A 27,617-nucleotide genomic window follows, 5' to 3' on the forward strand; every position below is an offset into this window, starting at 1 on the left:
GATATTATGCTTGATAAAGTAGAGGGTCAGTGAAAAAGAGGAAGACCCTCAACGAGATGGATTGACACAGTGGCTGCATGGGCTTAAGTATAACAACGATTGTGAGGATGGCGCAGGACCTTGGTTCTGCTGTACATATGGTCGCTAGGAGTCGGAACTGAATGGACAGCACCTAACAACAACAACATAGGGTCGGTAGCAGTCGGAATCCACTCCACAACGGTTTTTTTTTTTTTTTTTTTTAAGTATAGTGACCTTGCCTAACCCAGCCGCTCATGGAACAGAGTCCCTGCTCCACCTCTTATTAGTCTAAGTGACTTCATCTCTCTGAGCTTCCCCTCCGTGAAGCCAGAAAAATAAGATGAAAAGCGCTTGCACCTGTGCAGCCCTTTTTTGCGACTTGTGAGCTTGGGTTTAAGGGTGTCATTTTACTGTGCCGTCTCTGCTATCTTCATTTTTCCCTCAGCCTGTCACAGACTCAAGCTTTGGAAGTGGTGGTAAAGGATGTCTTTTTCCTTTGGTGCATGCAAGTTCGATTCTCAGAGACGTGTTTGACTCGGCCCCCCGCCTCCAAACCTGCGGGGCAGCCAAGGAGGCCTCCCGATCGTGAACTACAACTCCCAGCATGCCCCGAGAACCTCCCGGGCCAGATCTCGCGCGAAGTACCCCAGTCTCAGGAAGCTTCAGCCCGAAGGCCGTTCGCCCGGACCCGGCAGCCAGTGCTCGTTGGTCCGCGTCTTAGGCCTTCTTGTTGTCGCCGCCGAGTCAGCAGCGTACGCGCCATGGCTTGGGTCCGGACTGCGCCACAGCGTCTAGGGAGACGTGGGTCCTCGGAGCCTCTTTAGTGCCGGAGCTCGGGCCGCAGGGAGTCCCGCGGCGGCGGCGACGGAGGAACAGGTGACCAGCCAGGCCGGGGCCCTCCCTGGGCTTCGACCTCCACCCATCCCGGGGGCGCGCTGCTGACCCCTGAGCCAGGGCCCGGGGCCCCTCCATATCTCTCCTTTCATCCCTTGCCCCAGCCCAGAGCTCGATCGGACCTCCCCTTGCTCCTCTCGCCCTCCGCCTGTGGTCCCGTGCCCCAGTGTTGCCTCTCCCAGATGATGCTCCTGGAGCCCCGGGGCTTCTTCTCCACTTCATGGGAGAGGCCCAGCCCAGGCCCCCACTCCCCGCCCTCACTCCTCCCCTCCCTTGTCATCGGGGATGCTCTGGCCTATGCCAGGCCCCGGCCGTAATCTCCGTAGTCTTCCTTAGCCTCGCGGGATGGGGACAGGGGTTGGGTCAGACCCGGCTTTTCAGATCCTGGTGGCATTGTTTTATATCTTGTGAAGTAGAGGCCTGAGGGGCGGCAAGCTTTGGGGCACGGCAGGGGGTGGTGGGTGTCTGGGTGGGTGTCCTGGACCGCGAGGATGGCTGAACGTTGGTTTTTGTGATGCTCTCTAGTGAAGAACTGATTGGTTTGCCCCTTGAGCCCCAATTAGGATAGCAGGGCAGTGTAGCAGTTTGAAAAGCAAATAAATTGGCTCCCTCCGGGCCTTGTTTTAACTTCCCTGTGAAATGAGGGTGAAATTGTCTCCCTGGTACAAGGACCACTTACTTGTGACTATGGAGAAATCACTTACCTGCTCTGACTTTTAGTTTCTTTCTTTTAAAAGTGGGGATAAATAATACTTGCTTTGCAGGGTTAAAACACAAGATAATTTTTGTGTAAAACTGTATAAATATTAGCCGGTATTAGCAGTATCAAATGAATTTACTACTCTGGCAGCCAGCTCTTTGCTGTGACTCAAGTTATTTGGACCCTGAACCTTTATTTTAAAAGGAAATGGGTATGCTGTCTCTTCTGAAAGGTTGTTATAGCGGAATGAATGAATGTATGGGAAAGTGTGTGGCAGACTCTGAAGAGCTGTACAAATGCTGGTTGTTTGTTGTTATTAGAACCTCTGGATGGACTCTTCCTGGGAAGCTTTGCTAACTTGCAGCAGCTGGACCATGTTCCACATTATCTGTCTGTCAGCATAATCGTCACATCATTTCACTGTGGTAAGGTGACTTGCACCATGTATAGTGCCTTGGCGTTGTTATCTCACATGTGTTAAGGTCAGCCATAGGTGTGGTGAGACCTTTGACTTTATCCTCTTTTCTGTCTCTTGGCATGTTTGTCACCCATTGGTTCTTGTGTGTGTTTCAGCTTTGTAAACAAGCTATAAAACCCTGTGTCCTGTCAAAAGAACAGCATTGGAGCTATTCTTTGGTGATCACCGTAAGAAAATGCCCTTTGTTATTTTTATTAGGTGGCAGGGACTCAGCTCTGGAATTCTGTATAGAATAAGCACCTGGATCCCAGTCTTTTCAATGGCTTCAAGACAACCAGAAGTGCCTGGTAAACTTAATTCTTTTTGGTAAAATCATGTTTTGCCCTTAACGTTTTAAGCTAGATAGCAACCACTGGTTACTTTCTGCCAGCAGACTTCACAGATAATTTAAGTATTACTTTATTAACTATGCAGCCAGGGTATGAACCCAAAACCTAACTTAAAACAGTCATTTCTGTTAAAAAAAAAAAAAAAAAAAAAAACCAACAAAAACTAAAATGTGTTGCCTTCGAGTCAATTCTGACTCACAGTGACCCTATAGGACAGAGTAGAACTGCCCCGTATGGTTTCCAAGGAGCGCCTGGTGGATTCAAACTGCCAACCTTTTGGTTAGCAGATGTAGCTCTTAACGACTATGCCACCAGGGTTTCCCATTTCCTTTAAGGGTATGACAAATTTATCACTTTCCCACAAATATCAAATAACAAATCCGAATGAGTTGTGTAGTTTTTGTATTGTCGTATGTGTCAAAATGATTAAACTCAGCATCTTTTTTTAGGGGGGTTGGGGATGGAGGGTTGGGCAAAAAGGCATCACCTGATTTATTGGCAGATTGAACTTAGACAGTCATGAAAACGCTCACAGCAACATTTAAGGAGCCCTGGTGGCACAATGGTTAAGCGTTTGGCTGCTAACCAAAAGGTCAGCAGTTCGAATCCACCAGCCGCTCCTTGCAAACCCTGTGGGGCAGTTCTATGAGTTGGAATGGACTTGACAGCAATGGGTTATTGGGATGGCTTTTGGAGCAGGTCTTTATGATGTTTTTGAACACTTCTCCCAAATTAGTGGATGTATTGAGAGGTGGTTTAATAGAAGTCTCTCTGCGTCCCCTAATACGGATCCATCTGTAACATATCAGCTTGCGTTTTCGTTTGTCTTTCCTTGTGATTACCATAAACTTCTTAAAACCATCCTAGAGTTGCACTGACCTAGCTGAATGTTTTGTTGTGTGGGGAACATGGAGTATTGCCTGTAGGGTGTGAGCACTGGCATTAGATCTGCTTCCCAGGCCCTGCCCCACACTTGCTAGCTGGGTTATACTGGGTAAGTCATTTAAGATCTGTGCCTCAGTTTCCTGAGCTGGCAAATGGGAAGAAGCCGTGCTTAATGAGGATTAGATAAGATGAGGGATGTAAAGGGCTTGGCAAGACAGGGTACTTAGTAATTATTGTTTGTTGATTTGTTCTAATTGAGATATAATTCACATACCATAAGATTCACCCTTTCAGTGCACATTTTAGTGGTTTTTGGTGTACAGGCAGTCCCTGGCTTATGAACGCTGACTTACATACAACCTGTAGTTACGAACCAACCCCTGTAAGGCTTATTATATTAAAAATTTGAGGTACATACAATAGTTTGTGGTAACAAACAGGCAGTCCTTTGCCATGCACATCGAAACATTATTACTGTGTTGTTATGTTAAAGATGTTTTTGTGTATCTGGAAGTGTTTCTTTAATGTTTTTTATGCATAGAAAGGTACACTATATACTAAGGCAAACATTTGACTAACTGATGTTAGATACGAACCATACCTAGCTGTTCTGACTAATGTATAAATTTGACTTAAAAACAGTCTTAGGAATGAAACTCATTTGTAATCTAGGGACTGCCTCTATTCCAACGGTTCTGCAACCATCACCACTATCTGATCTGAGAACATTTTCATCCCAAAGGAAACCTCATGCCTATTAGCAGTCATTCCCCAGCCCCTGGCAAATACTTTCTGTCTCTATGGATTTGTTAGTAATTATTTGTTAGTAAGACAGGTTGATGTCTTGGACAGTGTGATTGTAGAATTTTAGCAACAGGAAAATGTCACCCTGAAGGCAAGATCTGGATATTAGTTCTGATACGAAAGGTTTAGCAAACCAGCAAAATGAACTTTGCTACCTGATCTGGTGTAGCAGAGAGTGCCCTTGAAATCAGCTGCGACGTCACAGCAGGACGTTCTACCAGTCAGTTCCAGTGAGTGGGAACGGCGAGATCTGCTGCCTGAGTTTTGTGAGAGTGGTTGTCAGCAATTTCTGTGGTGGAAATTGGTTCAGCTGCTTAAATCATACAGAACTCTTGAAACTAGAGGTGACGCTGGACAACTTGTTGTTTTAAATATTTCTTGTTAGAGCAGTCTGTTCTTTGGTGAGGTAGGAGGGGCAGAAGATTTGCAGTCAGACCTTGGTCTGAGCCTCAGGTAGCCATTTGCTGTATGAACTGGGACACATCATTTCACCTCTAGGCCATAGTTTCCTCATCTATAAAATGGGAACAAGAACTTCACTTGCCTTTCAGCCCAGTGAATCATGAGGAGATCACTTCATATCCTCAGTCTTACATGAATTGAGAGCCCTGGCATTGTAATAGGAAACAGCTTCTGTGGCATAAAGAACTAAAGCTTTGGAATTAGATAGGTTTGGGTTTGGACTCCAAACTGCACTTTGACATTGTGTGGCCTTGTTCAGGTAAATTTAAATTGAACTTAAACCTTTAAGTTGAACAGTTTCCTAATCCATAAAAATGGGTTAGGGCTGCTGCATGGGTTAAGGCGAGAATGCAGAGTGGCAGACACAGAGGAAGGGGTTAGTACTAGTACCTTTCCTTGAATGAATTAGCTATTCCAGATTATCTGTCTCAGAACAAGAGTGTTTCAGAGCTTTCCTCCCTGCAGATTAATTTGATGTTACTAGTCTGAAATTGCTGAACCCATCCTGACAGGTATCTCTGTTCTTAGCTCTTGAGCCTAGTGAGCCTCTAGGCAAGATGTCCCTGCCCATTGGGATGTACCGCCGGGCATTCAGCTATGACGATGCCCTCGAGGACCCTACGCCCATGACTCCTCCTCCATCAGACATGGGCAGCATCCCCTGGAAGCCAGTGATTCCAGAGCGGAAGTATCAACACCTTGCCAAGGTACCTGACCCCTCTGACTGCCTCTGCCAAACCTAACCCCTTCCTCCTTCCTCTGCCCCAAAGCCTTCAGTGGCTCCCTGAGCCCAGATTACTGGGCAGGACCCACTCCCTGTGTATGTTTTCTGTGCCTCAGTTAAAGTTGGTGCGTCTTTTTTTCTTTTTAGTTCACGACTGGAATGGGCATGAGACTCTTCCATAGCTCCCTCTTTCCCACAGCGTTAAATCCAAGCTCCTTAGCCTGGCTGATAAATTCTGCATGATCCAGACCCTTTCAGCCTCTCCCCAGCCCCTGCCCAGTGATCCAGCCATGCAAGATACCTAAGATTTCTTGCACCCATCACAGTATTTTCTACCTCTTGTCTTTGCTTCACACTGCTCTGATTGCCTGGAATGTTTAAGATCCTCATCCTGTTCTTTCACCTGCTCTTCTCCATTCCATCTGCCTGGCAAATGATAGCCTTTAAGTCTTAGCTCAGGCATCTCTTCTGTGAAGATTTTCCTGACATTCACCTCCATCCTCCCAGTAGGACCACAACCTCTCCCTTTGCACTCTCCGCTGTACAGTGGACCCCTGCCATATCCCTGCATACTTTATTGCCATCTGTGAGCTTTTGAGGGCTGGGGCCATGTCTAATTTCATTTTTTATCTGCAGCATCTAGCAATGGGCCTGGCATAGATTCCAAAAAAAAAAAAAAAAAAGTTCTTCGAATGATGAGGGTAAAAACTGGCCATTTCTCAAACACATGTGTACTTTCCCTGAGGCTGTTCCTCCTGCCTCAGACACCTTTCTCCATCTGTTCTCTGTAATCACCACCTCCTTTCTAGCCCCTTTCTGACACACATGTCTGCTATACTGCACCTGGACCTCTTGTGCGGTTTGGGTTTGCTGGTGCTTGCATGCTTGTTGCAGTCCTGATCTTGAAGCCTGAGCTTTCTAATGGCAGGGACTCCATGTCTCTCACCTCTGACTGTCCAACCACCAAGAATTCAAGAGAGGTTATACTGTTGTCAAGTTCAGATACGGCCATTTAACCTGCAGATACGGTTTCAGGTTTCACGGAACTTTGAGCTGTGTGGTAGCTCAGGGTCTGACAGAAAGTATGCAGCAAGCATCTGCTGAAACAGACCTGGCTTTGAATTCCAAATGGTCTGTGTAACAGCTTTACCCTGAGTCCAAGTGTCCCCATCTGAGAGATGAGAACAATTTACCTCATAGAGATGTTGTATGGATTAAATAAGAGGATTTAAAGGCTTGGCACATATCAGGTGTGTAGCTGATATTATGACTCCTGGCTCCCATCTTAACTTTCACTTGATAGAGCTGCACTTGATCCTTTCTTTCTAATGAGTTATTTCCCCCTTCTTCCATTTAGCTCTCAGAACAGGGAGCTCCTTTCTAGGCAAGTGTCCCCTATAGCTCTGGGGGAAATTACCTATATTAAGTATCTACTGAAATCTGACCCAGTCGGTTGTTGGGGAGAAAACATTTAGTGTAAAAGCACTAGAAGTACTAGAAGAAGAGGACCCAGCAACCTGCTGTGATGCCAAAGCAGGAGATTCAAGGGATAAGAGCAGCAAACAAGCAAGGCTCCTGACACTGCCTCTAGGGGCTGTGTACCCTCTTATAAAGGCTGCTGAATCTCACAAGGCAGAGAACGGGCTTCCAGTTTCCTCTGTGCCCCAGCTGGAACAGCTGCCAATTTGGAACAACTGCTCTCTCAAAGGAAAGGTCAGCTTGACTCACTACATGCATTCTTTTATTTGCCCCAACTACCCATTTGTTGGAAACCCTGGTGGTGTAGTGGTTAAGTGCTACGGCTGCTAACCAAAAGGTTGGCAGTTCGAATCCACCAGCCACTCCTTGGAAACTCTGTGGGGCAGCTCTACTCTGTCCTGTAGGGTCGCTGTGAGTCGGAATCGACTCAACGACAATGAGTTGGTTGGTTGATTACCCACATGTTAGGAACCAACCATCTTCCAAATGAGGAAACAGGTTCAAGTTAATCTTACTGAGTAAGGTTATAGCTGAAAAGTATAAATTCTATTTTGTAATAGAGGATACAACATCTCAAAACTTCTTTCTGCTCCCCTCGTTCCTGACCATCTTACTTTCTTCTCAGTTCCTTTGGAGAAAAGAGAACAAACCCAGTTCTCTCCTCCCTGCCAGCCATGAGCGTGGTGTCAGGTGGCTGCTGCCAGCTCTTCATGTAAAGATGAGGAGCTAAATGGATTTTGGTTTGTTTTAAAAGACCACTACTTGTACCTTTAGAGGAGTGGTCCTCTGTGTGTGGTTGGGACCATCAGCATCAGCATCACCGGGGAATTTGTTAGGAATATACATTTTTGAGCCCCACCTCAGACAAGTGAATCAGAAGCTCTGGGGTGAGGCCCAGCAATGTATGTTTAACAAGCCCTCCAGGTGATTCTGATGCTTGTCAGAGTTTGAGAAACTCTTAGCAAATACTGCGATCAAATAAGTAAAATCTAGCACAGTGCCTGGTTGGCCAATGCTTAGTAACAGGAGTTTCTTCTGCATGCTATCACAAGGTAGTATATTGGACAGAACACAAGCTGGGAAGGTATTAGACCTCAGAGCTTCACATTCTGGCTTTCCTACTTTTATAAATTCAAACTGCTCTTAGAATGTCTTCATCTGTTGTCACTTGCAAAGTATAGGTAAAATACAGGGGTGGGTTATCCAATAGGTAAGTTAAGCATAGTGCTTACCTTGTTTACCAGATCATCTATAGTGAACAATCTCACCACATCAAAGATTCTAAGTATGGCTGGCATCTGTCCCTGTCTCAAGCCCACAGCACCTTCCTGTAGAATCAAAGCCTTTTTTTAAATTTATAATCCCTGACAGGGGCAGATGACCTAGTAAGCAAGGTAAGCACAGGCTTATTTGTGCTTCCTTACTAATCCGTAGTGCTTACCTTGCTTATTGGATTCTGCCCCTGGTAAAATACCTACTTAACTGAGTAGGGGGACCAAACCCTTTGGAGTATTTCTTCACTTACCGTTTAAAGCTACTTCAGTAACTTCTTCCCCAAGGGGGTACATTTAAGTGTGTGACTCCCTTCCCTGCTCAAGTGCCTCCTTAACCTCTCTTGAACAGGTGGAGGAAGGAGAGGCCAGTGTATCCGCCACTGACAGTATGGACAAGGTCCCAGTGGTGAAGGCTAAAGCCACCCATGTCATCATGAATTCTCTGATCACAAGTAAGCACTCTTCACCTTCTGAATAGAGTGAAGTCGGGGCGGGGAACAGTTCAGGCTTCCTACCATTGGCTGTGGATGATTCTGCGGTCAGCATTCAGTCCTTAGCACTCAGTCCTAACTGTGCCTGTCAAATTAAGATTCAATAAATGAATCTTGTGTCAGTTTGGCTACTCAGTGTTGAGGCTCCATTTAGGTGGAAGATTCGCCACCAAGAAGTGTCTGAGGTGACTTCTGTGTGTTCTTGCTGCTTTGTTGATGCCATCTTGTTTTTTCATATCTGTCACTGTGGCCTTGGGCAAGTTACTTAACTGCTGCCACTGTTCCCCACTTTCTAAAGTGGGTATAACAGTACCTAGCTGGTAGGTTGAGGTGAGGATTGAATGGGAATCTGTGTGTCAGGAGTCTGGCTCAGTGTGAGCAGCTGGGAGCTGCTGCTGTGACTGTCTGGAACTCTCCTGGGGAAGGGACACTTAGGCACCTCCTACCTGCCCTGTATTATTATTTTTAAACAGCTTAAAATTGGTCCTTCAGGAAGAGGACTAAGTTTGGTGCCTCAAGCCTTAAGAATGTGTGATTTGTGGCCTTAATGAGACCTAACACATAAGACCTTACTTTTTTTTAAAAAAAAAAACAACCTTATAACAAGTTAACTAAACTTGGTTCTGGAGGGCCTTCCTGGTTGCTGTGGGAAGTTGACAGAAGATTCATAGCTCTGCTTGTCAGCAGCAGTGCCTCTGCCAGGGGTAAGGTACGTGGAGGTTCTCCCTGGTTGGCTCATTTGTGAAGTCGGAGGCCCTTGTTTATCCTCTCTGGGACAGCATCAGTTTGTCTTGTGCAATTTCTTGAGAATTCATCCAAGAACCAAACGTCCAAACCCTGACTTCTCTTGTTCATATTTAAATGTACCATTTGAGTCAGCAAGTACTACTTGTATTTTGCAAGCTTGAGAATGTGTTGTAGCAGTGTAAGAAAGCTTAGCCATTGTTCTTTTAGCACAGTATAAATTCGTTATTGAAATTCATTTGCCAGCAGTACAGAACACTGCAAATATGCTAGTCACTCAGATACTTATTTGGCGTATTCACTTCTACATATGCATATTTTTATATAATTGCAGATATAGTAGACATACCATTTTATTTCTCTCAATTAATACAGCTACACTTTTTTGATGTTGCTGTAGTCTTTACATTTTTCAAAATAGCTGCATATAAAATCCTGGTACTGGTAGAACATAATTAATTAAATTCCTTCCCATTTTTTAGACTTTCAGGAGACTACCTGGTAAGACTGGAGTGTATCTACCTGCATATGGCTTTTTTTTCTTAGCTTCTATTTCTGATGGAAGTACTTAGGTGGAGAATGACTAAGTTGTAAAGGACACCCGACGTTTAGACTTTTGGTCTGTAGCTGTTGCCTCTTGGACGTAGGGGTGTAGTACATAGTGTATGTACAGAGTAAGCAAAAATTTAGCCATCACTCATTTCACATTGTAACTGACTTGTTGATGATGAGAAATCAGGGCAGGCTGAACTGACCCTGAGTTGAGTCTGTCTGCTGGGCCAGGCACTGTGAGAGACAGTTTCACACATGAGAAACGTTGGATTAGTCAGCCGTGGCTAGTTCAAGGGAGGGTCCCTGTGGTTTAAATCTGATTGGTTCCTTGGTGCCATCTAGCCTAAATGTGGCTTGTTTCTCTTTGGCAAACGTTTTTGTTTGGGTGATGACGGTGGTTAATCTCTCTCAGGAAACTTTATATTTGGAGAACTTTCAGTGTTTCTGAACATCAGCTGCCTTCTCCATGTTGCATTTATATAAATACAAAGAGAACGTCACCTTGTCTAAATAAGAGTAGGTAAGGGGTGTTCAGCTGGAGGTTATTCAGCTGTCCCTTTCTGAGTAACCTGTTTTTTATCTTGGTGTGAAGGAAAGCCTCCTTCTAGTTAGAGAACCTCTGTGTGAGGTTCAGAATTACTAAGATGCCTGTCTCAGGAACCCTCTTCCGTGGATGGATGGTCAGCATGATCTGTTGTTTCTAGGGAGAACAGCGGGTATCTGTGTGTTGTCCTCCTGTTTGTGATGGGAGAAGGGAACAGGCATGACTGTCATCTCCTCTGTTCCCAGAACAGACCCAGGAGAGCATTCACCGGTTTGAGCAACAGGCAGGCCTGAGAGATGCTGGCTACACACCCCACAAGGGCCTTACCACTGAGGAAACCAAGTACCTTCGGGTGGCAGAAGCACTCCATGTAAGCTTGTTTCTGAGGAACTTAAAAAAAAAAAAAGGGCAGAACAAAGCCTTCATCATTCATGGCTTGAGATGTGGCTATGGTTTAGAAGTTACCAGCTCAGCCAGTTGGGGGCCGTGAAAGTGGTGGGAAGAGAACTGGATGAAGAATCTAGAACTAGTTTAGTCCCACCTGTGGTGGCACTTCCTGGCTGAAGGCACTGGAGCCCTTGCCTCCTACCTCTGCTTCTTCATCTATAAGTGGAGGTATCTGTTTTGTTTTCTTCTGGTTAGGAGGATCAAATGAGATTTTGAGGTCACATGTGATATGTGCGAGCACCTTATGAACCATAAAGCAAATGTGGTGATTTGTGTACCAAGGATCAGCTTTGAGGGAGAGAGAGGAGAGTCAGGCAACCTCAACAGAGGTCACAGTTTGGCTGAAAAGCAACAGCATGCTCTATATTTAAAATCTAACGTGGAATTACAATGTTTTTGTTCTTTAATTTCAAAAATTGGAATGACGAATTACTTTTGGGTTAATGACCAAATACTTGAATCAATAAAATAGTTTCAGACGACTTCCTTTCAGGGAATACCACTCATATTGAATAGCGCTTCACGATTTATGAAGTACTTGCATTCACTTAATCTTTGCATTAACTCTTTGAGGTAGATACTATTCTCCATATTTTATAAATGAAGAGATTGAAGCCCAAGGCCACATTTGTAGCCCCTCGCAATACCTGGACTCAACAAGTCCCCTGATGCCTTACTTCCTGTTTGTTTTTTTCCCTTATTCCAGAGTTGTCAGAGAATCTGGCTCCTGAAGGGACTCATAAGGGAGGGCAGAGGTAATTGGTGAAGGGTCACAAATAGCCACCGGGAAACTTGGCCTGCTTTTTGTAGGGGTGGGTCATAATCAGGTCTGAGTTCTGACTAGGGGGTGGTGAGGGCCTCTTGGGCATGGGGAAAAGAGCACATATGGCAGGAAAGGATCATGGAATACACATATGGGAGGAGGAGTAATGTGGGTCTGGTGACCTGGGGGTAGGGATACAGGACACTGGACCGTTTGCATTTTGTAATGAGCATCCCAGATGATTTTTTTGCACAGTGAAGTTAAAAACCATTGCTGTAGGGGATCAGGGCTAGGCTAGCTCTCAGACAAGACAGATGCTTCCAGAGAGGGGCACTGCCAGTCTTTGACACTTCACTGGGAACTTTCCAGATAGATATTAGTAGAATTCTGGTTGAGCGATTCATCCTGTTTAAAGGGGGCCAATCATTGATCTTGGTTGGCCCCCTTTCTGAGTCTTGACCACAGGAGTAGAGCATGAGGATGGCTGAAATGCTTGATGTGAGAAACTAATCCCATCTTGCAGCAAATTGTTAGCTTATGTAAATTCACATTTTGGGTGACTGAGAAAATTCAAGTGTGCTAAGCAGTGGCACACTAGAGAGAAGTTAAGGGTAGAGGCAGTATGGGAACCTTGATCTAAAACTGAGTAGATTGGTCCCTCCCCTGCTAGACTGTTGGTTGGTTAGAGGTATGTTCACAGTGCTGGGTGAAGCAGGAGTGACTAAGTGGGAGAGAATGGGACAGGCTCTGCAGAGGAAGCGTTTAACTGGAGAGGAAGAGTATGCCTGAGTCTCGTCTCTGAGAGACCGTGAGAATGGCAGGGATTGTACTTGGTAGGTAGGAGAGACTGTGAGAGCAGTCAGGGTCCTGCTTATTAGGCCCAGGAGGCTTGAGTTCTGGCTCTTCCACGTACTGGCTGGGGGAATGTGGGAAAATCACTTCTGAAAGTACAAGCTCTAACATAGTATTTAAATACAAAAATGTTTGATATATGTGGTAGAATGAATACATGTTTAAAAGACGGAATTCCACCTAGTATGGCAAAAACAAGGAATTATCTATTCTGTAATCCAAAATGAATCTAACTTATGAACATTTTTCCTTTCGCCTGAAGTTAGAACGTGAACCAAATTGTTTATGCCCAAGGTTAGCTGTTTTGGACTTGGTTCTAATGTTTAAAAAGTCTCTCTCCTTACCCATCTAAATAGAAACTAAAGCTGCAGAGTGGAGAGATCACAAAGGAAGAGAAGCAGCCTGCATCAGCCCAGTCCACCCCAAGCAGCAGCCCCCACTCTTCCCCTAAGCAGAAATCCAGGTGAGTCCTCCTGTGAGCCCTCTGAGCATTGGGGTGCTTCAGGAAAGCCTGTGCTGCACGTGAACCTGGGGTTTGAGCCTGTGGTTTGAGAGAAGGGACAGTTGACAGTTCCTATTCTTTGGGTGCGAGACATTTCTGGAGGCGTAGGAAGAGGATATATTTGGATATGTTTTATTCCTTCTCTCTTCCAGAGGCTGGTTCACTTCAGGTTCTTCCACAGCCTTACCCGCCCCCAATTCTAGCACCATGGATTCTGGAAGTGGAGATAAGGACAGAAACCCATCAGATAAATGGAGCCTCTTTGGACCGAGATCCCTCCAGAAGTCTGATTCGGGTAAGGCAGCTTCTTCAAAAGAGAAAGCAACATGGCAGGCATCTCATCATGTTGTATGTTGGGACCTGCCTGCCAATTTTGAAATTTGCTCTGTGGTTTACTTCTGTAGGAGGCTTTGCCACCCAGGCCTACAGAGGCGCCCAGAAGCCCTCTCCAATGGAACTGATGCGTGTGCAGGCCACCCGTATGGCTGAGGATCCAGTGGCCTTCAAGCCGCCCAAGATGGACATCCCAGTGATAGAAGGGAAGAAACAAGCGCCCCGGACCCATAACCTGAAACCCCGTGACTTGAATGTGCTCACGCCCACTGGGTTCTAGAGTTCTTTCTGTTCTAGGGACTCTGGATTGAGGGTGTCTTCTCCCCCATGCCCCTTTTACCTTGGCTCTGACATAGGAAAGGTATATTTTTTAAAAACCTGTTAAACCAAGGCTAGAGCTGGAGACATAATTGGCTTTTGAGAAACATTAGTGCAAAGCTTGTCCTTATTGTGCGGAAGAAGCTATTTTGTACTGCTTTAATTTAAAATTAGACTAAATAATCTCAGCAGTGATGTATGGGAGACCTCATGACCTATTTTTGTATTATTTCCCCTAGACAGGAACTTTGATCATGGCTTCCTAGGTAAATAATGTTTGTGCTGTTCCAAAACCCAGGCTTCTTGATTCCTTTACCGCTATCAACGTGAGCACTGACAAATCATGAAGTAGAGGTGTTCAATGACTAGTTTAAACACCGACCCTTCTAACACTTGGCTGAAATGTGCTCTGGCTTGGCTGGTTAGGGGGACTAAGATCTGTTTGAGATCTGGGTATACTTAAGAGCCAGACTCTGCTGAAACTGGCCTCCCCTTGCCTTCTTGGTAGACCTAATGGATCACTGTGTCCTGCAGCCAGCTCTTATCATAGTCCCTTTTGGGCCAGTGCTGTTGGAAGGATGCTTCTCTTTTTATGTCACACAGAGCAAACACTAGTCTTGTAAATCCTTTCTTGCACTTTAAGATTTAACTCCAGTTTGGTCGAAAACTTCATAAGGGAGAAAATTCAGTGTATTGGTTTGATAACCAAAAAAACCCAAACCCATTGCTTTCGAGTCAATTCCAACTCATAGCGACCCTATAGGACAGAGTAGAACTGACCCATGTGGTTTCCAAGGACTGCCTGGTGGATTTGAACTGCCGACCTTTTGGTTAGCAGCCGAACTCTTCCACTACGCCACCAAGGTTTCCATATTGGTTTGATATGGTTGTTAATTTTTTTTAAAGTACATAAGGTGGTAACTACAGCTAGTATAGTCTTGAGGTTCATATGAACCTACTGTCACCCTATTTGATTTCCTTGTTCAGCCCAGGGCTCAAAACCTTTTTTTCCTGGGGGTGCAGAGGAAATTAACATTTTCTATAAGAAAGCATCTTCCCCCAAAGTAAGCCTCATACCTTTATACACATACATAACTTACTGAGGAAAGGAAATAGGGAAACTGCCTTTTTATTGCTTCCCTCTGTGTACATGTTCATTCAGTCATTGTCTTGAGCACTGTCTCAAATATCTGCTGTTTTGGTTTGGATATTGTCTACATAAAGAGCTGACCTTTCCATAGAGAGACCATGGAGCCTAGAATTACCACAACAACTAATTTATTTGTGTCTTCTGTTATGCTTGTATGTCTTACTTGTTTTGACAATAAAAATCCTTACTACTTTCTCAAATGTGGACAGCTGGGTTTTTTTTTGTCCAGTTAAGAGCTGTTACATTCTGCCTACTCACAGTCATGAAACCTAAGTATGGTAAGCTTGGTATTTTGAAAAAACCATTGCCTTTTTATTGTATCCTTTTAACATCAAATTATTTGTAACAAACTCAATCCTTTTGTTTCTACCCCTCTTCATTACATTAGATCTTAATAGACTGACCACAAAGTCAAATGCGTAGGCAGTATAATGTGTGCATTCCATTGGGGAAAAAATTAAGTCATATGTCCTCTCTAGAAACAGGTTGTCAGTACCCTGAATGACATAGCATAGGTGTCTAGAATTTGTTCAGCAGAGGGATTCTTTTTTCACATCTTGAATGGAAATGTTTAACATATAGTGCATATAGTATTACCTGTTTCAGAAAAAGTATAGATAAATAATTTATTAAAAAATATATGTACACCTTGTATATTTAAGCCATATCTGAGAAGAGGCTAGGGTTGGATTATCAAAAGAAGATATTTTCTAAAGTTAGAAAGTTATTAAAACCTACAGATAAATAAGATAGGCTTGGTCCTGTAAGATTTTTAACTACTTTGTCAGACTTCTAGAATGTCCAAGTAGAGAGAGAGTTCAGGAGGTATTCTTGGTGTTCAGTGCTCAGATGGACCTTAGGGGCCGCTCCAGGTGTTTGGAGAGGGCTCGTCGTCAGGGTTCAAGTCTGCGGCATAGAAGAGCAGGAGCTTCAACAAGTGCACTTTGTCTTGGAGCTGTGGGACCAGGGGCTCCCCCAGCATCTGGATCAGGCGGCAGCGGAAGGCCTCAATTTGTTTCTCCACATCCACCGCTGTGATGTCATCTCCTTGCTGGGGCTTGGGCTTAATCCTTTTGATTATTAAGTCTTTTCGATCGATCACTGAACTCCGTAAGTGCTCTGCAAGAGGGAAAAAGTCAGTTGGACTGAAGATTTAAGAAGATGAAACCCATTTTTAGTAGGTAGGGTCTTGGCAAAGACTTGCTGACTAGCTATTGGAATACAAGTCCAAGGCTGTGTGAGTGCCTGTGGTAATTCCATTTCCAAATGGTGCTTGATTCATGTTCTCTCTGGTCCTTAAGAAGTCTTACATATTAAAAAAATAAAATGGTAATCTGTTTTAGTGTTTTCCCCTTTGATGTTTTAAACAATGAATTTATATTAAACAATGAAATTATTTCAAATTAGTATAACCACTGAGAAAAAAATTCAAGTGAATTTTGAATATCTTCAGGGGAATTTATCCTAAGTATAAAAAGAACTACGAAGGAATATTGAATTCAGTAAGTTTTTTGTGGTATTGGTTTACTGTTGTAATTCTGGAACCACTTTGTGTGTATTGTGGGATAGACCAAATGAATAAGTATGTTCATGTTTTAGGGAATGAGGATTCTCACTGTGAGAGAAGAGAGATTCTAGTGTGGAATGGAGCAGAGGAAGAACCCTATAAGTACTAGAGTGGAAACTGAGGAATCAGTATAAATTGTATTTATTTTTAACTTTTTTTTTTTTTTTTAATACATAATTTCCTGGCTCTGTCATCTGAAAGGGCCTAGAAGCAGAGATAACCCAATAACAATCAGCATGCTTAGTGCCCAGATTTTGGGTTCTAAATACCATTTCCCTACTCCCCACTAAAAGGAAACAGAATTTTTTGGAGAAGAGGCTGATTCTAGGACTGAGGCAAAGAAATTACAACGCAAACCTTGATTATCTTGTGCAAGAAAGGGAATGCTTAAAAACTGATGGGAACATGCCAAAAGGACATAGGAGCCAGTTTGTAGGGGCTCCTATTGGCCACATTTTGGACAACTTGATCATTAAAAATAACGATAGGAATGGATTATAACATTGAATTGAAAAACAGTCCTCAGGGGTGGGGAGTGGGAACACATGGAAGAAAGGAAAGTTTCTTTTTCCAGAAGGTGACCAGTTAATAAATGTAGAAAAAGCGTATAACTAGAAAGTCACATTTTGCAACCTACTAATATAATAAATGATTTAGGTTAAAAACCATCAATAGATGCTAAAACTATTGTGAAAGGCTGAATAGGATATTCATGGTCTCAAAGTTTTACCCTCTGGATTACTTACTAACACAAAGGGAAAAGGTAACTTCGCACTGGAGCAATCTGTTAAGTTTGGAGAAATGACCAAACGTAACATCATCAATAATGGGACCAAACTGACATTACAGGCAGTCCCAGATTACCAATGAGTTCCATTCCTAAATCTCTTTAAGTTGAATTTGTACATAAATTGGAACAGTTTGGTACAGTTTGTATCTAATGTTAGTCAAATATTTGTCTTGGTATATAGTACATAGTATACCTTTCTTTGCATAAAAAACATTAAACACTTCCAGATGTACTAAAACATCTTTAACATAATACAATAATAATGTTTTGATGCACATTGCGAAGTATCACCTTGTTTGTTATTATGACCCATTGTATGTACCCTTAATTTTTAATATGATGGGCTTAAAGGGGGTTGGTTTGTAACTACAGGTTGTATACTGTAACCTGGGGACTGCCTGTATTGCCTCTCGTCTGTCATGCACTGGGAAGGAGGGCACATCATGTGTGTAGTGTTCTTGCCAACAGTATTTACATGGATCTGATCAAGAAGAAACAATTAGACAATCCAAATTATGGAACATTCTGCAAAGTAACTGGCCTGGACTCTTCAAAAGTGTCAGCGTCATGAAGACAAGTAAAGGCTGGGGTTATTCTAAAGGAGACTAAAGAGTATGACAACCAAATATAATGGTTCATATTTGGATCCTTGCTCAAAACAAAACCAACTACCTATAAAGGATACTTACTAGGACATTATTAGACAATAATTCTATCAGTGATGAATTTTTTTTTTAAATTGTGCTTTAAGAAAAGGTTTACAGAGCAAATTAGTTTCTCATTAAACAATTAATACATATATTGTTTTGTGACATTGGTTGCCAACCCCATGACGTGTCGACACTCTCCCCTTCTTGACCTTGGGTTCCCCATTACCAGGTTTCCTGTCCCCTCCTGCCTTCTCGTCCTTGTCCCTGGGCATGTCTAATCTTTGGCTGAAGGGCAAACCCTCAGGAGTGACTTCAGTTAAAAGGTTTCTCCAGTCTCTGTCAGACCAGTAAGTCTGGTCTTTTTTTGTGAGTTTGAATGTTCTACATTTTTCTCCAGCTCTGTTCAGGATCCTCTATTATGATCCCTGTCAGAGTAGTCTGTGGTGGTAGCCGAGCACCATCTAGTTGCACTGGACTCAGTCTGGTGGAGGCTGTGGTAGTTGTGGTCTGTTAGTCCTTTGGACTACTCTTTCCCTTGTGTCTTTGGTTTTCTTCATTCTCCCTTGCTCCAGATGGGGTGGGACCAGTGGAGTATCTTAGATGGCGGCTCACAAGCTTTTAAGACGCCAGATGCTACTCACCAAAGTAGGGTGTAGAACATTTTCTTTATAAACTATGTTATGCCAAATGAACTAGATAATCCCTGGGACCATGGTCCCCAGTCCTCAGCCCAGTAATTCGATCCCTCAGGGAGTCTGCATGTGTCTAGGAAGCTTCCAAGACGTTGCTTTGGTCAAGTTGTGCTGGCTTCCCCAGTATTGTGTACTGTCTTACCCTTCACTAAAGTTACCACTTATCTATTGTCTATTTAGTGTTTTTCCCTCCTACCCCTTCCCTCCCTCTTAACCGTCAAAGATTGTTTCTTTTTGTGTATAAACCTTTTGAGTTTTTATAGTAGTGGTCTCATACAATATGTGTCCTTTTGTGATTGATTTCACTCAGCATAATGCCCTCCAGATTCATCCACGTTGTGAGATATTTCGCAGATTCACAATGATGAATTTCTTGAGTGCAATAATAAATAGTGGTATGTAGGAGAATATCCTAATTAGCAGATACATGCTGAAATAATTATGCATGAGGATCATGATGAATGCAACTTAATCTCAACTTGTTCAGCAAAAAACAAAGTAAAAAGATGGATTAATAGATAAACCAAACATGGCAAAATGTTAACAGCTGGTGAATCAAGGTAAAGCGCATATGGGTGTTCATTTTTTCAACTTTTCTGTAGGTCTGAAAATAAAGAGCTGGAGAAAAGAAAAAGAAGCTATAAAGGTATCCCAAATCCACAAGCGAGTCCCAATAGGGTTCTGGAAGTGTGTGGAATTGAGGCGAAGGAACACAAGGTACGTACAAGGCACAGGTACTGAGAGAGAAGCTCTGAGGACTTCATGACTCCCCAAATGCACAAAAGTATTCTACAGCATCATTTTCTCAGTCTTCTCATTCATAAAATGGGCATAATGGCAACTTCACTGACATGGTTATTAAAAGGATTGAACTATAAGGTGTCTAAAAATTTAGGAAACAGTATATTAGGTATGTTCTCAAATAATATGCTCAATATGTTTTTCCTCAACCTTCAGATATCTTTTCAGGTAAAGTCCCTCTAAATTTACAGCAATGGACCCAGTTGTAATAACTACAGAGTGTCCAATACATCAGGAAACACAGGGGACAAAAAATGCCTTAAGATGTAATTGCAGTGTCCTTTCAACATTCAATCAATAAAAATTTACAGTGAGCACCTACTATGTATCTGGAACTGAGCAAGACTCTGGGGAGAGAGTGGAGAATCAGAGACTTGGGTCTAGTCCTCATGGAGATGATATTCCAGTGGCAGGAAGATAGACGGTAAATAAACAGACAAAATAATTAGAGCTGGTGGTGAGTGCAATGAAAGAAAGGAATCAATGCTGTGATAAACACAGTAACAGTGGGGGGAATAAGGGAAGCAGCCACTTCAGTCAGGAAACGCCTCTGAGCTGAGTCCTGAAGGATGAGAAGGAGGCAACCATGCCAAAGGCCCTGAGGTAGGGAAATTTGCTGTGAGAACCAAAGGTTAACTCAGGGTAGTAAGATGAGAGTGGAAAGCAGGCTGGGCCCCATAACAATGACTTTGGCCTTTGTGAGCAAAGTGTAGTCTGGAGGGTTTTAAGCAGGGAAATGTGAGCTATTTCACTCTGCTACTGAAGGAGAATGGTGCTAAGGGAACAAGAGCCTTTTAGGAGAATTTGATTTTCTTATACAATGTGTGTGTTAACTTTGAAAAAAATGGAACGAAAGATCGGCTGAATAGAGTAGGATAGGGAAGACTTGGGAGGGGGTTTGTAAGAGGAATTTGGAGTTTATTAAAATACTGCAGGAAATTCAAGGCTGTAAATGTTGGCAGTGTCCACCTAAGCACTGTCCAAGGGAGAGGAAACCTTGGCTGGTGGACTTCAGTCATTTGGATCCAGATGGCCAGGCCTTGAATTTTATGCTTCAGTAGGGATTCGAGTTCTTACATCAGAGGTTGTTGTGATTATTGTATGAGGCAATTTATGTAAAGGGTTTGTTTAGCACAATGCCTGGCTCAAGATATTCTGGGTGATATTACTATTACTGTTAGTTTCTGGATCAATACTCGGGTTAGTTATTATTATTTTATCATCATCAACACTATAGGAATCTCCAACCTAAATGTCAAACTGAGCTCTTCATCTTCCCGGCAGATCTCTTCTTTCTCCATCAGCAATGGCAGAGCCCTGGGAGTCATCCTTCTGACTCAGTCATTCAAAGTGCCTCTGTTCCATCCACTGCCTTCTCCACGGCACTACCCACACCCAATCACCATTAATTACTCTGGCCCCTCTGGTCCTCTGGCCCAGCAGAGTGACCTTAGAAATGCGCAGATCTGATCATGTCATTCCCTTACTCGAAACCACTGTGATGGCTTCCCCTCACTCTTTGAATCAAGCTGAAATTCCTTCAGCTGGCCCAGAAGGCCCTTCATGTCTTGCCCCATCTATCTAGTCTCATCTTGTGCTATTCTCCCCTTGCTCACTACTCCCAGTTCTACCAGCTTCTTCTATGCTCCTTGAACTCAGTAAGCAACTTCTTACTTCAAGGTCCTTGGACATGCCGTTCCTTCTTCTTGGAAAACTCTTCCCTCCCTATTTGCCTGGCTTATGCCAATACTTCCTATCTCAGCTGAAATATCCCTTCTTCAGGGAGGTTCTTCCTGACTCTTCCAAAAATAGGTCTTCCTATTGTACCCATGTGTACTTTCTTTCATATCATTCATTTCTATGGTAATTTATATACTACTTATGTGATCACTTTGGGTCAATCTCCCCATTAGACAATAAACTCAATGAGGGCAGGGGCCGTGTTGGTCTTATTCACTGAGGATTTCCTCATGGGCCAGGCACAGAGAATGCCCTCGGTAAAAATTTGTTGCCTGAAAGAATGTATGGATTGAACTGATCCTGCGTCTGCCTGTCTTCTTTCCTTTGACAGGGCCCCTTGCAGGAAGGCTGTGTGTATGAGTGGTGCCTGACTTCTGTGGGCCGCCTGCCTAAGCTGTCTAGCCGAGTGGTATTCAGGAAAAGCATGCATTTTGTTCTTTTAAATATTATATTTAAATGATAGAAGGTTCATGGTTTCAAAATGTAAGCATCAAGAAAACATACAGCAATCTGTAATTCTGCAGAGGCTCAAACCTGAGTCACATGAAACTGGGATGTGGGGGACCGATTCTTAGCCAGAAAACGTGAGTTCGACTGACAGCCCAGCGTCCCTATCTCAGTGGGGCTGCCCTGCCCTCCTGGAAAGGTTTGCAAAACATGGGGTTCGGGGTATACTTCTCCTCAATATCAAGGGTATGTTGTACAAAAGTAATTTAACAATGTACACAGAGTTTAGAACATAGGGGAGTAGCCATCTCAGACTCTCACCTTCTAATCTCACCCAGTAAAATTTCATTGAAAAGTAATTCCTGTTTTTATTGCACACAAACTCTGGCAACAGACTTGTTATAGATTGAATTGTGTCCCCCCCAAAATGTATATCAATTTCGCTAGGCCATGATTCCCAGTATTGTGTGATTGTCCACCATTTTGTCATCTGATGTGATTTTTCTATGTGTTGTAAATTCTACTTCTATGATGTTAATGAGGCAGGATTGGCGGCAGTTATGTTAATGAGGCAAAACTCAATCTACAAGATTAGGTTGTGTCTTAAGTCAATCTCTTTTGAGATATAAAAGAGAGAAGTGAGCAGAGAGACACGGGGACCTCAAACCACCAAGAAACGAGAGCCAGGAGAATAGCACGACCTTTGGACCTGGAGTCCCTTAGCTGAGAAGCTTTTTGACTGGGGAAGATTGATAACAAGGACCTTCCCCCAGAGCTAACACAGAGAGAAACCCTTCCCCTGGAGCTGGCACCCTGAATTTGGATTTCTAGCCTCCTAGACTGTGAGAGAATACATTTCTCTTTGTTAAAGCCATCCACTTGTGGTATTTCTGTCATAGTAGCGCTAGATAACTAAGACAAGATCTAAGTTTGATTTCTGGTTCTGCATTTACTGCTTTCTCACTTTTGTTTTCCCATCTGTAAAATGGGGATGACACCCACTTTCACAATATTATGGATTAGACAAACTAGTGTGTGTTAATTTACCTATCTTCCTTCCTCTCTTCGTCCATGCTAAGAGGTTCCCTTGAACCAAGGGCAAGCCTGGGCTCTCTGACTCCTTCCCTCCTCCCCCCATCCTTGGAAGTGGACAACTCAGGCTGATCTCAGAATTCCCTCAACAAGGCCCTCGACACTCCAGAAGAGGGCAGAGGTGATGTCTTGGTCATCTAGTGCTGCTAGAATACAAATACCACAAGTGGGTGGCCTTAACAAAGAGAAATTTATTTTCTCACAGTCTAGTAGGCCATAAGTCCAAATTTAGGGCACCAGCTCCAGGGGAAGGCTTTCTCTCTCTGTCGGCTCTGGAGGAAGGTCCTTCTTGTCAATCGTCCCCTGGACTAGTAGCTTCTCCACGCAGGAACCCTCGGTCCAAAGGACGTGCTTTGCTCCTGGTGCTTCTTTCTTGGTGGTATGAGGTCCCCATGTCTCTCTGCTCACTTCTCTCATATCACATCAGATGACAAAATGGTAGACAATCATACAATACTGAGAATCACAACCTAGCCAAGTTGACAGATATTTTGGGGGGACACAATTCAATCCATGACAGATGACTAGGGTGTCCTCCCGGTAGAATGCTTACTGCCTGACAAGGACACGGACCATTTCAGGGTACCACTCAGCTGTGCTCTTTGTGGGACAATGTTTTCAAACAACTGGTCCTGAATATTTTTCCTCCTTCTCAACTCTTGAGGTTCAGAGAAGCTGGAGAAACTGTTAAGGATAAAGTGCATTAGAACACCCCTTATTTATTCTTGGCCTGTAAACGCTCGTCTGAGGCCTTCCCCTCTGTTAGTTGAAGCATAAAAATAATTACATTCTGTAATAAGAGTGGATCCATGTCCACCTTATGTCCCTCTTGCCTATGACCATTTATAAGGTGTACTTCCTTGGAATCAAAACAGAAATGAACAAGCAGTATTAAAGGTGAACTTTAAACAAAAATGAGCTGCTTTAATATTAAACTTTCTCCTAGATCTCCAAAAGAAACAATTATGTAAACCTCAGTGAGGCTAGGTGCACATGGAATTTGCCTTTAGGGCACTGTTCTAAGAAGGACATGTACCCTTCTTTGAGGGTGCTAAAAAATGCACAAACCACATACGTGGTCTTGACAACGCACTCCTTTGAGTTTTAGTTTCAAGAGTCTCAAACACAAAAAGACACTTGCAGCCTACCCATGGCCAGGCAAACAGCCCTCTTACTGAGACTCAGCTAACATTGATTGAGCACTTACTACTTTTTTCTCACACTCATTATCAGTCTGGCAAGTTGTATATTACCGTCTCGCTCTATAGGAGGAAAAAAACTGAGGCCTAGAGACGTGAAGTTCGCTGTCCAAGGCAGAGTAAGTGGTGAGACTGGGATTTGAACCCAGGCCTTGTGTCCTTATATTCAGTGCTTTGTTCACATCTCCACAATAGCTCCTCAGTTCCCGGCCTGAGAGCATGTAAGGGCTATGGTACCTTCCCAAGTGCCACTACTGAGCTAAAATCAACAGCAACAGGCTTGTGTGGGGGTAAATTTTACATGTATACTTTTTTTCCTACTTGAGAATAAATTGCAGACACTGTGCCCCTTTGTTTCTTAATACTTCAGTATGGATTTCCTAAGACCAAGGACACTTACTTTCTTAAACCCATGTAATTATCAAATATAGGAAATTTAATATAGACATAATAGTATTACCTATGAGTCAGAATCGACTTGGCTTGATAGAAGTGGGTTTGGGTTTTCGGTGTTTAATCTCCTCAAATTTCACCAACTGTCCTAATCATGCACTTTATAGCTTCTTCTTTCCTAGTTCAGAATCTAATCCAGGGTCATGTATTAGATTTAGAATTCACGTGCTTTAGTCTCTTCTAATCTGGAACAATGCCTCAGGCTTTCTTTGTTTTTATGAAATTGGTACTTGTGAAGAGGATAGGCCAGTTACTTTGGAGATGGTCCCTCAGTTTGAGCTTTTCTGTTCCCTATAATTAGATTCAGTTATGTATTTTTGGCAAGAATACCCCATGGTCAGGGCCACAATACATGAACCTTGACAGAATGGGAGAAAAGTGCAGAACAGAACTCAAATTCTTAAAACATCCAGACTTACTGGACTAGTTGAGACTAGCGGACTCCCTGCTACTACTGGTCTGAGATACTCTTTAAACCTTGAACTGAAACTATTCCCTGAGGTCTCCTTTTAGTGAAAGAACAGATTGGCACACAAAACAAAGTGTTTTACCAATGAGTGTGGTGCTCCATTAAAAAAAACCATTTATATGAGATCAAAAGGTCAACAATTACTCTAAAGCAAAGATGAGAAGACAAGGGGGCAGGGAAACTAGAGTCCTGGAAATGGAACAACCAGAATGCAATTAAAGAGAATGCTGACACATTGTGAAAAATGTAATGTGACGTGCTGTCACATTATAGGGATTGCAACTAGTGTCACATAAGAATATGTGTATAAATTTTTGTAGGAGAAATTAACTTGAGCTGTAAACTTTTACCAAAGCACAATAAAAAAAAAACGTAACTAATGTTACTGAATAATTTGTGTAGAAATTGTCAAATGGGAACCTAAGTTGCTATGTAAACTTCCACCAAAACACAGTAAAGTATTATTTAAAAAACAAACAAACAAGAAAACACCACATGGGCAGTGGTGAGTCCCTCTCAGTACATCACGTCAGCAGGGACACTAGGTTTCTCCCCAGTGAAGTGGCTATTTTCCCTCTTGTCATTAAGAAGTACATCAGTTCTTTGGTTTTCCCAAGGGCCTCCGTTAACCCGTGGTTAACATAATCACTCTCACTTGAAGCAGCTATTCCATCATTATCCTCACCAGTATTCACCTCCTTAGTGTGAACTGGTCTAACTCTCCCAGATCTTCATTGTTCACTGGCTGTGCGTGTGATATGAGCAGTTCTGAGGAGCCACTCTCACAGACTTTGGGGAATCTCACCTCTTTTGCAAGACATACACTTTTACCTTGCAACTGATTTGCTCTGTATTTGCACTGCGTCACCAGACACAAGTGTCCACAGTCAGTGAGCAACTGACGCAACAAAGACGATGCAGTGCTGGGCAGGGAGAGGTGCCAGGGCGAGCTGATAAAGGCTATCCAGGCTATCACTGAATACTCTTTCTGCTATGATGCCTTCTGCTTATCTACACAAGCTTATAAGTCTGAAGACCTCTGTATTTCCAGCCCGAACAAAAATACGTGAATTCTTCTATCTCATAGCACTGACTCCAGCTATGTCATTCTTTGTTCCTTGTAAGTTACAAAACCAAGGAACAATGCTTTACTCAACCTAACAAATTAGAATCCCCTGAATAACTAGAATTCATAATAATGTCCACTGAGAGACCTCCCACAGCATCTTATTTGTGAACAAATGCTCCATACCTCTTAAAACATGCTGGTAACTGGACAACAGAAACTGTAGGTGCTCAATCAGCTCATCCCAAGTCTGCCACTGGGTTTTATCCGACTGTGGAGATAGTAAAAGCAATTGATGACAAATGCCTTCCCCAGTTAAAGGTTTTATACAATTTTTAAGCCACTTTTATATAATGTTCCAACAGCAGTGTGTCAAGCAAAAAAACCTGTGAGCAGGTCTAGGGAAAAGGTGTTCTTGAACTGAAATTGAAGCAGGAAAAAAAATGTACCTGACATTTGAGCAGTGAGGTGGAATTGTTCAGAAAGTAGAGGGCCTGGGCCAGAGATAAGGGCAGGCGGGTGGGCGTCTCACAGCTGTGGAGGAAGATGATTTCTAACACTTTGCAGCGCAAAAGGTGGCTCTCCATGGTAGTAAAGAACATCTCTCTGCGTGGAGAAGAGGAAAAGGGAGTTAACCATTGCAAATGTTATTTCAAGGAACATGTACCATACCTTCCCCCTGGATGTCCTTACATTTGCCCTAAAAAAAGATGGCCAAGAAGGATTAAGAGGGAAAGGTCTACGAAATCACAAAGCCTATGGACAGGAATAGATTTGTTCAAGAATTAAAAACTGTCAGGAAAGAGAAGTCTTTGACATTTGAAAAACACAAGTTGAGGACATGTTAAAGAGAATGCCTTCATACTGTAACTACGAGAATTAATTATGAGAACAAATATTTCTGAGCACCTATAATGTACCTGCAGCTACCACCCATCTGTCAGTGGAAGCTTACGTGTTGCTATGATGATGAAAAGGTTTCAATGGAGTTTCCAGACTAAGACAGACTAGGAAGAAAGGCCTGGAGATCTGCTTCTGAAAATCAGCCAATGAAAACCCTATGGATCACAACGGTCCGAACCCGTTGTGCATGGGGTCCTCATGAGTCGAGGACCAACTTGACAGCAGCTAACAACAACAACATAATGTACCAGATACAGTTTGTCACAACAAGGAAAATTAAGAGAAATAAAAGAGAGTATTGCTCTAAAAAAAGTGATAATTGAACAGGGGTAAGGGGTATGCAACAGGAACCTAAGTAAAGTTCATGGCAAGTGTACATGTATGTGAGGTGCCAGCGGTGCTCTGGAGATACAAAGGAGAGAGGGCTCATCTGGTCAGGGATGGGAAAAGGCCTTCTTATGGAAGAGGGAGCATGGGGGACAGTGGGCTAGGAGGAGCAAAGAAGGCTCAAGGCAGATGGTATTTCAACTGGAGGGAAAAACATGGGCAAAAACAAAGAAGTAAAAAACACACAGCTGTGACTTCTTAAACTTCAGTCTAGGACTTGGGTGTTCTCTTGCCCTTGACTTTGTCACGCTACCCAATACAGGACTTGACCAGCAAGGGTGGGCTAGAGCACCTTCAGAGGCTTTTGATTAGGGGATTGGCAAAACTGGAGCTGTACTTTAGGACAGTGAGTCAAACTCCCTGTTCTAAAAGCAACATTGGCTTCCAGAAAAAGGTGCTTGGTCTCCGACGTATGGGGGCATCTCTGGACGGCCTGATGCTTTTTGTTTGTTTGCTTGTCCTTGCCAGGTTTGCTAGTCACAGCAATCCTGGGAAGCAGATAGCTTACGAGTAGACACAATTGTCCTCAGATTCTTAGGTCTAATTTCTACTCTGCATTTGGCCCATTACTTTCATAAGACAGTTTTCCTATTCAATAATCTTTTATTTCAAACT

At 43.2% G+C, this 27,617-nt stretch overlaps 2 protein-coding genes across 6 annotated transcripts in view; one reads left to right on the top strand and one right to left on the bottom strand.

The window, feature by feature from the left end:
• The first annotated feature begins 646 nt into the window (after window positions 1-646).
• KIAA1191 (KIAA1191 ortholog) lies at window positions 647-14,683 on the top strand. Of its 5 annotated transcripts, XM_004371173.2 has the most exons (9): window positions 647-897; window positions 1,936-2,040; window positions 2,292-2,380; window positions 5,102-5,280; window positions 8,400-8,502; window positions 10,627-10,751; window positions 12,800-12,906; window positions 13,098-13,240; window positions 13,350-14,683. In XM_004371173.2, exons 3-9 carry the CDS (start codon window positions 2,353-2,355, stop codon window positions 13,556-13,558), a joined length of 894 nt encoding a protein of 297 aa, XP_004371230.1. In that variant the 5' UTR covers window positions 647-897; window positions 1,936-2,040; window positions 2,292-2,352; the 3' UTR covers window positions 13,559-14,683. The 5 variants fall into 5 exon arrangements, with proteins under 5 accessions (XP_004371230.1, XP_023582257.1, XP_023582260.1 ...); XM_023726489.1 differs by lacking the exons at window positions 647-897; window positions 2,292-2,380 and having other exon boundaries at window positions 1,391-2,040; XM_023726490.1 differs by lacking the exons at window positions 647-897; window positions 1,936-2,040 and having other exon boundaries at window positions 2,070-2,380.
• Window positions 14,684-15,582: 899 nt separating this feature from the next.
• Window positions 15,583-27,617, bottom strand: part of SIMC1 (SUMO interacting motifs containing 1) — a 63,898-nt gene continuing 51,863 nt past the window's right edge. Inside the window, exons 10-12 of the mRNA XM_023726488.1 lie at window positions 26,162-26,318; window positions 25,899-25,983; window positions 15,583-15,865 (exon numbers count right to left, since the gene is read on the bottom strand). Coding sequence (XP_023582256.1) covers window positions 15,603-15,865; window positions 25,899-25,983; window positions 26,162-26,318 — 505 coding nt within the window. The 3' untranslated portion in view covers window positions 15,583-15,602. The remainder of the gene's footprint in view (window positions 15,866-25,898; window positions 25,984-26,161; window positions 26,319-27,617) is intronic.

This window comes from Trichechus manatus, unplaced genomic scaffold, assembly GCF_000243295.1.
Source record: "Trichechus manatus latirostris isolate Lorelei unplaced genomic scaffold, TriManLat1.0 scaffold00011, whole genome shotgun sequence".
Lineage (NCBI taxonomy): Eukaryota > Metazoa > Chordata > Mammalia > Sirenia > Trichechidae > Trichechus > Trichechus manatus.